Source organism: Littorina saxatilis, linkage group LG3 (assembly GCF_037325665.1).
Source record: "Littorina saxatilis isolate snail1 linkage group LG3, US_GU_Lsax_2.0, whole genome shotgun sequence".
Classification (NCBI taxonomy): Eukaryota; Metazoa; Mollusca; class Gastropoda; order Littorinimorpha; family Littorinidae; genus Littorina; species Littorina saxatilis.
This window is the reverse complement of record NC_090247.1, coordinates 65,101,184-65,114,103: the sequence shown is the minus strand read 5'-3', so window position 1 is coordinate 65,114,103 and position 12,920 is coordinate 65,101,184. Positions and strand designations below refer to the sequence as shown.

At 40.4% G+C, this 12,920-nt stretch overlaps 1 protein-coding gene and 1 long non-coding RNA gene across 2 annotated transcripts in view; both read right to left on the bottom strand.

The window, feature by feature from the left end:
• LOC138961283 (uncharacterized) overlaps nt 1-3,211 on the bottom strand; it is a 4,161-nt gene extending 950 nt beyond the window's left edge. Inside the window, exons 1-4 of the mRNA XM_070332886.1 lie at nt 2,683-3,211; nt 1,989-2,118; nt 1,479-1,638; nt 384-554 (exon numbers count right to left, since the gene is read on the bottom strand). Of these exons, the coding sequence (XP_070188987.1) occupies nt 384-554; nt 1,479-1,638; nt 1,989-2,118; nt 2,683-2,893 (672 nt within the window). The 5' untranslated portion in view covers nt 2,894-3,211. The remainder of the gene's footprint in view (nt 1-383; nt 555-1,478; nt 1,639-1,988; nt 2,119-2,682) is intronic.
• Nucleotides 3,212-6,704: 3,493 nt separating this feature from the next.
• LOC138963001 (uncharacterized) overlaps nt 6,705-12,920 on the bottom strand; it is a 30,173-nt gene continuing 23,957 nt past the window's right edge. Inside the window, exons 3-5 of the long non-coding RNA XR_011454684.1 lie at nt 10,480-10,672; nt 9,485-9,616; nt 6,705-9,087 (exon numbers count right to left, since the gene is read on the bottom strand). This is a non-coding gene — a long non-coding RNA (uncharacterized lncRNA). The remainder of the gene's footprint in view (nt 9,088-9,484; nt 9,617-10,479; nt 10,673-12,920) is intronic.

Sequence of the window (12,920 nt, the reverse complement as noted above, 5' to 3'; positions counted from 1 at the left end):
GAAAAAAAAAACTTTTCGTCTTAAATCATTCAGTGGTGTACACATTTACATTTAAAGATTGAATCCATGAATCAAGTGCACATACACGGTTTTTTTTTTATTCTCCAATAAATAGCATTGCTACGTTCTCCTGAATCTGACAATACATAAGTAGACTCGATGGAACGATGTCAGTCTGAACCTGTCTTTAAAGAGGACTACCTCTCGTTGGATATGTTAAGTGTGTGATATCTTTAAATATAAAACATGCATGGTATTCTTCTTCTCATTCCTGTTCGAATGTTGAAAGTGACAACAGTAAAGAATAAGGAAATATATAAATCCACAGCTGTCTTGCATTTCCAATAACACATTTTGCAGTGTGTGATAAGTCATACTCTCACCTGAGCATTGAATATCATCCTGCTAACAGGGTTGCTTTCAGGACCCCCGTAAGCATCAAAGTGTTTACATCCACCGCTGGCACGGACGTAGCGCGTGTCGTTGCCTTGGAGACCTTGGATATAGGCAGTTGCGTAGACACCTGACAGATAAGGGTCCTCCCCGTATGTTTCCTGCATGATTAAAGATCGTTATGTGTTGATACATGAGAGAGAGAGAGAGAGAGAGAGAGAGAGAGAGAGAGAGAGAGAGAGAGAGAGAGAGAGAGAGAGAGAGACAGAGAGAGAGACAGAGGCAGACAGACAGGCAGGCAGGCAGTTAGACAGACAGACAGACAGAGAAAGAGAGAGACAGAGACAGAGACAGACAGACAGGCCGGCAGTTAGACAGACAGACAGACACAGAGAGAGAGAGAAAGACCGACCGACAGACAGACAGACAGACAGACAGACAGACAGACAGACAGACAGACAGACAGACAGGCAGACAGACAGAGTGAGAGAGAGAGAGAGAGAGAGAGAGAGAGAGAGAGAGAGAGAGAGAGAGAGAGAGAGAGAGAGAGAGAGAGAGAGAGAGAGAGAGAAGCGTTTTTGCTTAAATCCAAACAACATTCCCGCCTGAGACAGACAAGGTTGGATTCCAATGATCTTGGGTACAGACGAAGACAACAATTTAATTACCATATACTGAAGTGGGAAATATGTGCATACTGTCTACACTAAACAAGTCAAAAACTAGCTAAATAAATAATAAACATACATATTATGTCAAATAAATAAGCACACACACACACACACACACACACACACACACACACACACATACACACGCACGCACGCACGTACGGACACACGCACGCGCGGACGCACGCGCACACGCACACACACACACACACACACATACACACACACACTCACACACACACTCACACACAGACACACACACACGCACAGGGACACACACACACACACACGCACAAACATACACGCACGCACGCACGCACGCACGTACGTACGGACACACGCACGCGCGGACGAACACACACACACACACACACACACACACACACACACACACACACACACACCTCCACAAACCTGGTTTCTTCCCCATCTGGGGTCCCGCATGATGTTGATGACGGGAGCAAAACAAGAGGCACCAGTGTGGCCGCCATAGTTCTTCTTCTGCACGTAATTGTTGTGACTGCCTCTCACCTCCACTCCCGTTGCTTGGGCCATCCGGAAAATCAGGTCAGGGCTACACAATAGTTGAAACACATAATTAATGACTAATTCTTGAATTTTGTAACTGGATAATTTGCCTTCAGTGATGATTATAACGACCCAAGATGTGTCGAAAACGAGGTTGAATGACCACAGGATTGGCTTCGTTACCCCCCCCCAAAAATAAATAAATAAATAAATAAATAAATAAATAAATAGTAAAATAAAATAAATATATATGTATCTTTAACAAGTCTAATTGTGTAATCGGCCTTTTGTGTATTGCTACAGGAACGTGAATGTAATGTCCAGCATTTTTCGTTGCTACAGGAATGCGAACCGTTGAACAGGAAAAACTGATAAACCATCCAGGAGACAACTTGCCTGAAAGACGCAGCGAGCCCCAGCGATTGAGGGAAAGCTGTAGCGTTAGTTCTCATGTCGCCTCTGAGGCACTCCGTGGCGAACTGGTACTGACCAATACCCAGTCGCTCTATCGCTTTGGCGGGGCCACCTGTGCTCCGAGGGGAGTAAAAGACAGCTATGTAACTCGTGCTGATGTTATCCTTCCATGACCAAATCAAAGTAAAGGCGAGATTTGACTTTAACTGGTATGGTGTTTAGGCAAAAGAAAGCAATTGAGCTCAACTGTGTTGATATTATGTGAGGGTATTGTTTTGTTTATGTGTTACAAGATTTTTTATAATCAAAGGTTCTGTAAAGTACACACACACACGCACACACACACACACACACACACACACACACACATACACACACACACACATTTTAAGAGAGAGAATCATGCGCACACACACACACACACACACACACACAAACACACATTTTAAGAGGGAGAATGCGCGCGCACACACACACACACACACACACGCACACGCACACACAAGCGCACACGCACTCACACACACACACACACACACACACACACATTCATATACACACACACACATACACACACACACACATTTATAAAAACACATACACACACACACACACAATAATACACCCACACACAGAGGGACACACACACACACACACACACACACACACTTCTTACTAGGTGATCCTCCAGAATGCGCCATCTGGTCCTGTATCTCCGCCAGGGTCAGTCTGTTGACCAGGTCATTCACACGATCCTCCCACGGGAGGGACACGTTGTTGAACGGGTAGTTGGCAGCGTGTGGTTTCTGCACGTTCGCTTTCGAGATGGAAGACCCCCATCCTGATGCAAACATCAGCACAAATACCGCTAAAACCGAAAACGCCATCCTCGTATCAGAAGACAGAATGATGTGAACAGACAGGTATCCAACGCTGATGCATATATATAATGCTTCAGACGTAAACGAAACTTGTATTCACCTTACTATCAAGGCTTTGCGAGAGAAGTTATGCAGCCCAGAGATAATACTTGCTCGACCATGAGCTGCGTTATCAAAAACATCTGGATAAATTAGTGTTTGACAATGTTGCAGTTTTTCAGCAGTTTATTGGGACAGTTGCAGTAGGACGCAGCGTCCTGTCAATGCCAATGCACTCGGGGATCTGACTTGTGATGGGAGGAAAAATGCAAAATTAAGACATTTAGCTGTTAAATGTGCGTTGCTGACGCTTCAGATACATTAATTACGAATAGTCCCAGTTATGTGAAACTGCATGTTTTTCATGACCAAAAAAAAAGAGCAATTAAAGGGATTTGCTTGCATTATCACAAAGATATGGGCACAGTAACTGTCCTGTATGGCTTGGCACGGGATCAAAATAAAGTCACACACGATAATCGATAATGTAAATATCCAAACAGACGGGGCCTGGATTCAACAGTAACATACAACTCTGATAAAAGCTTGGAGCATAAAATAAAAGAAAAAAGAAAAAAGAATAATATGAGTTCATAACAGTAAAATAAGGATAAAACGAGGGATCGAAATCTTGTTCATATCTTTTTATCTTCGTTTTGCAACAGTGAAACCGGTTGGCCTGATTGCAATGCATTGTTTAATCGTCTATTGACTTTGTATCTGTAGGTGAGCTAACTGGTGTCAAACAAAACGGGGATATTGATAACATAAAAATGCATTGGTAGTCATTTTTTTCTTACAAATGTAGAATGCAGTTCGGCTGATGTCAGGAAAAACATAAATAGCGCAAGAAAGCAATGACTGAAATGTTAAAAGAAAGAACTAATTGCAATTTCTTTTTTTTATTACACGGTCGAAGTAAGGCACAAACACATGTTTGCGTGTGTGTGTGTGTGTGTGTGTGTGTGTGTGTGTGTGTTGTGTGTGTGTGTGTGTGTGTGTGTGTGTGTGAGTGTGTGTGTGTGTGTGCGTGCGTGCGTGCGTACGTGCGTGCGTACGTACGTGCGTGCGTGTGTGTGTGTGTGTGTGTGTGTGTGTGTGTGTGTATGTGTGTGGGTGTGTGTGTGTGTGTGTGTGTGTGTGTGTGTGTGTGAGTGTGTATGTGTGTGGGTGTGTGTGTGTGTGTGTGTGTGTGTGTGTGTGTGTGTACACACATGGGTGTTTTTTTTAACCCTTGTATTCACTGTGGTACAAGTGCATTTCGATTATGTTTCATTTGTTTGATTTCTTTCCTTTGTTTTTGTTGACGTTTGCTGTTCGTAATACGAGGTATGATCCGAACAAAATGATCAAATGTGAGTTTGGCTTATCTGGCCCACAATACAGCAGTCATTAGAACTACTCTCCTCCTACATCGATGCAAAGTCACAAGTGCCTTAGCCAATCAGAAAAGGCCTTAAGATGGCCTTATTTGGGGTTGCTTTTGAGCTCTGATGTGACTGCTTTTTTGAGGCCTTTGGTGCAGTGAAAGTTGTTGACAAAAAGTCTGATTTTCAAAGAGGGTATAACCAGAAATCACAAGGGGTGTAATCCAGGTCTGAAGGATGTGTGAGGCAAACATGGAATAATTTGGTCTTTTGGAATGGAGTTATGGCCCTTCTTTTGTGGAGACTGACATTATCATGAAGGAGAAGGGCAGTCTGGGTTTCGCAGTTTGGTCGCTGACTGCTAAATTTGTAAGTAAGTTTGGGTAAAAATGTGTTTGCATAGTACGTGACTATAACAGTGCTGTTAGTAGACAGAATATCGACAACTACGGGACCTTCGTGTTTGAAAAATACAGCGAATAGCCTTGTTTCTGCTTTGAAAACCTCGCTTACAAATGTGATGCATCTCGTCATTTTGGTGTAGACACGCTTTGTTTCTGTGTTCTCTGGCACTAAAGTAGAAGGAAACTAAAGTCTTATAATAAGTGACTACAGTAACAACAAATTTGGGTCTACTGGATTTACAACGGTTGAGCAGATCGCGTGCAAGAGGACCATGATGCTCCGTCCGTTCCCCTGCTAGCTAATGAGACACCCATTTTGCGGCCAGCTTTGGAAGCGGAAGATCATTGAGTAGAATTATCTGGACTGTTCCATATGAAAAATTAAGTTTTGCACTTTATACTAGCATGTACACTTTTTAATCTTAGTTCTTAAATTTTGACACAGCAGCTACATTATTCTCGTTTGAAGTGCTCTTCGAAAGCTTTTTTTGCTTGTCAAAGTTATTCCCTCTTTCTCCAGTTTCGATTTCACTTTTCTGTTGTCAGATTGTAGAATATTGAACAGCTTTGATTCATGTAACGTTCCTCAGCTTTGTAGACATTTTCTTTGTACCATCATCCAGCTACACTCTTTCAAAGAAGTGAAGATTTTCATGGTGCTTGACAAAAGACCCCGTTTTGAAGCACAACCCAAAAGTGACATATTTTAAAACCTCGTCATTTATGACGCAGTAATCTAATGAAGTCATCTCTTAGAGATGTACCAGTTAAATGGTTGGCCTTTCAAATGATGTATTACTTTTTATGATCAGTGGCCTGAGACTTGTATAATCACGGTTTGATCATTTTGTTTGGATCATACCTCGTACTATAGTGAATAGCCTCCCTTGCTCCTCTATCCCTTTATTTTGGACGTCGTAGAGAGCGTTTTGCAGATGGCTCTGTTGTACACTACTCGTCATTAAAAAGTACACACATATATTTAGCTGTAGATCTTTGTGATGCAGCAAGTTATATTAAAAGTTATATTGTATTGCCAGAAAGGTAATTCATTCCCCTACCGTATGAAATAAAGTGTCATTTTTCATTCTTCAATTTGAGATCAAAAACGGGGTCACTCTTGCTTATTTTGATTGTGTGCGTATTTAGTGTCTGCAAATTTTCTTTTGCGATTTTGGCCTAGGTCTACGATACACTGCATAAACACTAATTTATGAAAATTGAAACTCTCTATTTCATACGGTAGGAGAATGAATTACCTTTCTGGTAATATACTTGGTTTTAATATAACTCGCCGCATCACAAATATCTACAGCTAAATGTATGTGTGTACATTTTTATGACGAGTAGTGTAGAACAAAATCGTTTGATGGGGGCTCTGTGATGGTCCGGGGAGAGATCACCTCACGTCGTAGGACATTGCACTAACGATTAGTGGGTAGCTTACCAAGTGATCGATGCCGGGATAAGATTTTGCAGTTCTTCGTTGAAAGAAATGCTACAGTTGTGAATTTGAAATTAGAGGGTTGTCTGGAGTAACAAGATCTAGTGTTGTTTTTGCTGGCATGTTTGACGTGACATTTTCTGGAGACAGTCCTCGGTTCTTCAATAAAACAATAAAGAAAACGTGAAATCATTTAACCTTGTCATTTCTGTATGGCGTGCGTTTGAAAAAATGGTCCTTAACTTTTTTTGAAGGGTATACATTCATACATACGTACATACATACGTACATACACACACACACACACACACACACACACACACACACACACACACACACACACCCACCCACCCACCCACGCACGCACGCACGCACGCACGCACGCACGCACGCACGCACGCACGCACGCACACACACACACACACACACACACACACACACACACACACACACACACATACATACATACATACATACATACATACATACATACATACATACATACATACATACATACATACATACATACATACATACATACATACAATAATTCGTGCAACAAATTGAGGTTTTCCAGGAAGAGCAGTGTTTATTTTGTTTAACTTGTATAGGTTAACACATTTTCTCAATGAGGTCGTTTGATGTCTATTGCTCAAAAGAGAAGCAATGTAGTACCAAAAATACAAAATTCTGTTTTATTTTTCTTCAACAGTACAAAGCCAAACAGGTCCTGGTTGCATCCATACTGATCCGCAAAGAGAACCACATAAATATGAGCCTTTGTCACCAAGAAGAATGTATATATGAAGCTCAAGAGAACTTAAGATCTTAACCAAAAATACTTTGTCAATAAGAACAGAACATGAATATCAGCTGCTTCTCGTTAGATACTCTCAAGAATATACTGTGATTTACATTGTAAATTGAATTGCAAAGTGCCATGTAATTTTGCGTCGTTGTGCGTACGCAGTACAAATGTTAAAAGATATGTCCATAAAACGGAGACACCCTTGACAATTTTGCAAAGGAAACTATACATTTTAAAGCACAAAGAATTAACCTTTGTGATCAGGCTTTGGACTACACAGTCCGGATGATGTGTGCCATGTACGACCCATTCAAAAGAAGGATTAAGTCAATGTCAAATATATGAGTTGTACTCGACCTACGCCATCCAAAATGAGTGTGGGATGGTACACGACCCATGCCGTGCGAGTACAGATACACATAGTAACATTCCTTCTTTATTCAATATCCATCATGGGTCGTCCACGACCTGCAACATCCAGACTGTGCAGTTCAAATTAAGTGATCCTTTTTTTTTGTTTACAAAGATAATCTTTCAAAGAGTGATCGATGGGAAGGTCTTATGATGTTTGAGGATAGCATGAAGTCTCAATAAAAATAAAATCACAACAGTTTCAGTGATAAAGACACGTTTGTGAGGCTCTGGGTGGGTAATCCACGCATCTACAGGCATTCTCATTTTCACCCTGAGTGTCAAAAAGGCAAACAGATATAATACAAAAACAAAACAAAACAGTAACCTTAGCATTTTGGTTTCAAATGTTAACAATTAAATATACCTCATGTGCTAGCCAACAAAGTATAATGCATTCTTGTGCAATCCATCTGCTAAACTTTGTTTTTCCAAACACATTTTACTGCTGGACACCTTGTTCGGGACAAATACTAACACCAACCAAAAACCAAATAAAGCTAATGACACAATGTACGTGTTTGAATGTATCGTACACAAAACAGAATAATTGCACCTAATTCACAGTCAATTCTTTTTTTTAAACATTTTGGAAATAAAGATACACAGGATATTTAAGTCTGAATGCATGGACATTTCTATGAAATGCCCATATCAAAGCCGCAGTTGCTAATTAACAAATGAAAAACAGTGTGGCAACACCTTGTTTATTTTGTTGTAGGTTGGTTTAACCTTGTTGTGAAGTGTTGTTTATAAATGTCGTAGTTTTACTAAATGCAGTGGGTATTTTTAATCTTGAAGTCAAAGAGAATTTATTCCTTTGGACGCTTGTGATTATTTTTCCAGATGCAAGGATACTGGTTCTGCATAACTTGCATTATTATTGTTGTTGATGAGTTGCCTCCCCTTACCTATATGATTGATAACTTCAAGCGAAGTATTCCCTCGTATTGGTTGCTTGTTTATTGCTTAGTATCGTCATCTTTAACAATGCTGGCTAACAATTTAAATTCTAATTCCATTTGGTTTTGGATTTACAAAAACAACAACATAATTTATTGGTGTTGAATATTTGATTAGATAGAAACAATAAGACATTGGAGTAAAAATAAAAACGCTCCTCGTATCGTTGATTGCTTGCATGATGAAATGTTGGCTAACTATCAAATCGACTTACTGAGAGGGCTGGGAAACGTTCAAAAGGTTCCTTGGTAACTAAGAATAACAAAAAATAGTGAGACAAAAAAAGGATCAAAGATACAATTAGTTTTGAGGAAGAAAGGGACCGCCTCTTGTGAAAGGAAAATGAACTATTGGAAAAAAACTAACGTGTTGCGCATGTGAGTGATAAGTTGCCTCCCCTTGCTTACTGTGAAAACATGGATGCACATCAAAATATTTCTTTGCTCTGTATGTTGGTTGTGCGGGGCACCATAGTGCTTAGTTTGTTTAGCTTTTAATGTATTTTGTTTATTTTTAGTTGCCAGGGAACCTCTTGAATGTCCCCAATCCCCCTCCGTAAGTCTGGCAGACACTATAACTTAAAATGTCATGTCCAAAATGGATACAAACAGATTTATACTTGCTTCCTAAGCAATATCCTACTTCACAAAATAACAGCTTAACTACAGTTTAACTACACAACACAACATAAAACAAAAGACATGACATGTTGGCAGCTTAAATTGAAATTGATACTCAAGGAAAGCAGTGCACATGGCCATGTCCTGAAAACAAAGAAAATAATCCTCATTACTTCAAACGTGTGTGGAATGCATCTATCTATTTATTGATCCCCGTTTCAAGGTTTCTTTTTATTTTATAGCTAGGACGGTTTCCATAACATTGTTACTGATAAGAATAAGATTAAGAATGTTAGTTTTGACAAAATGTATTGTGGGACCTCTTTGTGCAAATGCGAATGAATCAGATCTCGAATTCCCTTTTGAGATATAACAGATAGCAAGGATGAACCAAGCATAAACAGGAAAAGCCTACTCACTTGCGAATGATAACATACATCGTGATTGAAAGGAAAATGTCATTCCCATAACACGTACTGATCCCTCATGGCAGCTTATTCGATTCATAACATCATAACAATCTTCACAGTTGAAAATTCACCTGTGGAAAGCAAGACATCTGACGTCTACTAATTTTCATCGCCACGAAGCTGAACCTTTAGGTTCTGGCAATCTCCATTGACGATGTAGTACACCACAGGAGCCGGTGCACGAAAAAACCTTCTGTGGAGGTCTGAAACAGAAGACAACATTTTTGCTCATGTGTCGATCATTTGTGTGTTATTCAAAACTTTTTCTAATCCTACACTTTCCCCTTCTTTTTGTCTGTCTCTGTGTTCGGCCTGTCTGCTTCTCTATCTGCCTGTCTGTCTGTCTCTCTCTGATTGTCTGTCTCTCTCTCCCTGTCTCTCTTTTTTTCTCCCTCTGTGTCTATCATCATCATTATCATCATCATCACCATCGTGATCCTGTTTTGCTGTTGTGTTTGTTTGATGCCAAGAACAGAGTGTAAGAAAAGGCATAGCCTTAAATCTTAATCTTTGTTGAATAAATGTCAGTTAAGTTCTGTTCAGTTCACTTCGGGTCAGCTCTCTCTCTCTCTCTCTCTCTCTCTCTCTCTCTCTCTCTCTCTCTCTCTTTTTTTTCTGCCTGTCACTCTCTCTCTCTTGTTCTGCCTGTCTCTCTCTCTCTCTTGTTCTGCCTCTCTCTCTCTCTCTCTCTCTCTCTCTCTCTCTCTCTCTCTCTCTCTCTCTCTCTCTCTCTCTCTCTCTCTCTCTCTCTCTCTCTCTCTCTCTCTCAAAGACTAGTACTAAAAGTAAACACTGAAAAGACCAAGGTGGTAGTTTTTCGCAAAGGTGGCTTTGCATTCTGAGCCAACACAAGAATGTATCCCATGCTTTAAAGCAACGTTTCTGTGTGTATTTATATATAGCTGAGAAAATGTATGTGCAAGCATTGCTATCATCAGTTGATATCACATGAATGTAACAACCATGAATTGCATTGTGTACATACTAGTATACTATGTATACAACATAGTGTGTCGGGTTTAACCAAATGTATTTGGCGTTGGTGCATTGTTTTTGTGGCCATTACCTATGTCTTGTTGAGACACCATGTTGGTCCAAGTTCTTGTCCTCAAGTCAATTGGGATCGATTCAAGCCCGGTCTCTTGTACAGGTTGAGACACCATGTTGGTCCACGTTCTTGTCCTCGAGTCAATTGGGTTTGACTCAAGCCCGGTCTCTTGTACAGGTAACTGGCAGGTTGCAGAGGACTCAGCCATTTTCTGCACACACACACACACACACACACACACACACACACACACACACACACACACACACACACACACACACACACACACACACACAATCATAAGACCCAGCTATCATTGTGCTGAATACAAATCAGAAACGCTATGTGTGCCAATAACTCACTACAAAAAAGCGTTGATGCTGTAGAGATTCGCTGCTACTAACGGAAGCCAAGATAAGACTAGTGTGCAGACATACATGATACGTTATCGAATCCATGCATATAATGTGGTTGTTATTTTGTAAATAATTATGGTATTTAGCAAAGCTTTGGTTTTAAGGGCTGTATACACTGACTCACATATCAAGCAAGGAATAATACACTGTATTGTTGATATATTTGAGGCACAGTCCTTCCTTTGGAAACAATGATCTGATCTGCCAACTCTCTTATACATAGACTAAGACCATCCCTTCACTTCGCCACCTACTATCAATCTTAATTCTGACTACTTTCTGTCAGTTGCTTTCAAGAATTACTTCATCTAAAAAACAATCCCAACTCTGCACATATAGCAACCGGGCTGCTGTTTAGTTTTATTATTTGTCTAAATGGAAGGATAACTAGTTGTTGTTACGGAATAAATTCAAAAAAATGCCAATTCACGAACAAAAATGGTTGACCTTATTCCATGTAAAATTACAGGCAAGATCTCAGATTTTGACCGACTGGTTCACAAAGGAAGGACTGTGCCCCTTAAGGTGAATGAAACAATGATGCAGAAGACTTAAAAATGAGTGCAAAACGTGTGTATAGAGATGAGTAACAGGTGAAGACGTACAAGCCGTAGGAACAGAAATAATTGCTTCAACAGCTAGCACCAGAAGAAACATCAGCAAGAGCAACAACAGTGGCAGCAGAGGGAGTTTTGACAGTAACAACATCAAGATCAAGAACAACAACAAGACCAAGAACAAAAACAAGAATAAAAAGAAGAAGAAGAAGAAGATGAAGAAGAAGAAGACGAAGAAGAAGAAGAAGAAGAAGAAGAAGAAGAAGAAGAAGAAGAAGAAGAAGAAGAAGAAGAAGAAGAACAAGAACAAGAACAAGAACAAGAAGAACAAGAAGAAGAAGAAGAAGAAGAAGAAGAAGAAGAAAAAGAAGAAGAAGAAAAAGAAGAAGAAGACAGATATGTTTCTATTGACAATGATGATGTGGTGGCTGGTATTCTGGCAGAATCAAACAGAAAATTGTTTTGAGAAGATGGTGAGGAGTATAGTATTGACAGTAAGTGGAGCAATGATAGCTTGCCGAAGAACAAGCCGAGAAGCTGCGTATATTTAGAAGTAGAACATATGCAGCAGTAGAAGCACTGACAGACGTGACAACTGCAGGGTGGTTTAGACAAGTGCAACGTGGCTTATATGAAACCGATATGATGTAATAGTCGCAGTAGTAGCAGCTTCAGCAGCCGCAGCAACAGTAGTAAACAACAGTAGCGCATGTAGTAGTGGTAATAGTAATAGAAGTAGTAGCAGCAGTAGAAGTAGTAATAGTAACAGCAGCAGCAGTTGCAGTTGTAGCATCAGCAGTAGCAGTAATGGTAGCAGCAGAGGTAGTAGTGATACCATCAGCAGTAATATCTGTAGTAGTTGTATCAGTATCAGTTGAAGCAGCAGCAGCAGCAGCAACAGTAGCAGATACAGTATTAAAATAGTAATAGATGTATTAGTGGCAGCATTAACAGTAGTAGTCTACGCCAACCGCAGCAACAGTAGTAAACAACAGTAGTGCATGTAGTAGTGGTAATAGTAATAGAAGTAGTAGCAGCGGTAGTAGTAGTAATAGTAACAGCAGCAGCAGTTGCAGTAGTAGCATCAGCACTAGCAATAGTGGTAACAGCAGAAGTAGTATTGATACCATAAGCAGTACTAGTTGTAGTAGTTGCAGCAGTAGCAGTAGCAACAGCAGCAGCAGCAGCAGCAGTTGTAGTAGCAGCAGCAGCAGTAGTAGTCATAGTAGTACGGTAGTAGTAGCAGTAGCAACATCAGCAGCAGCAGCAGCAGTTGTAGTAGCAGCAGCAGTAGTAGTAGGCATAGTAGTAGCTTCAGCAGCAGTAGTAGTAGCAGCAGCAGCAGTAGTAGTCATAGTAGTACGGTAGTAGTAGCTTCAACAGCAGCACGGCAGTAGTAGTAGCAACATTACATGTTTATAGCCTAATAGTGATAGCAGTAGTTGTGCTTGCATCAGCAGTGGTAGTTGTAGTAGTAGCAGCAGCA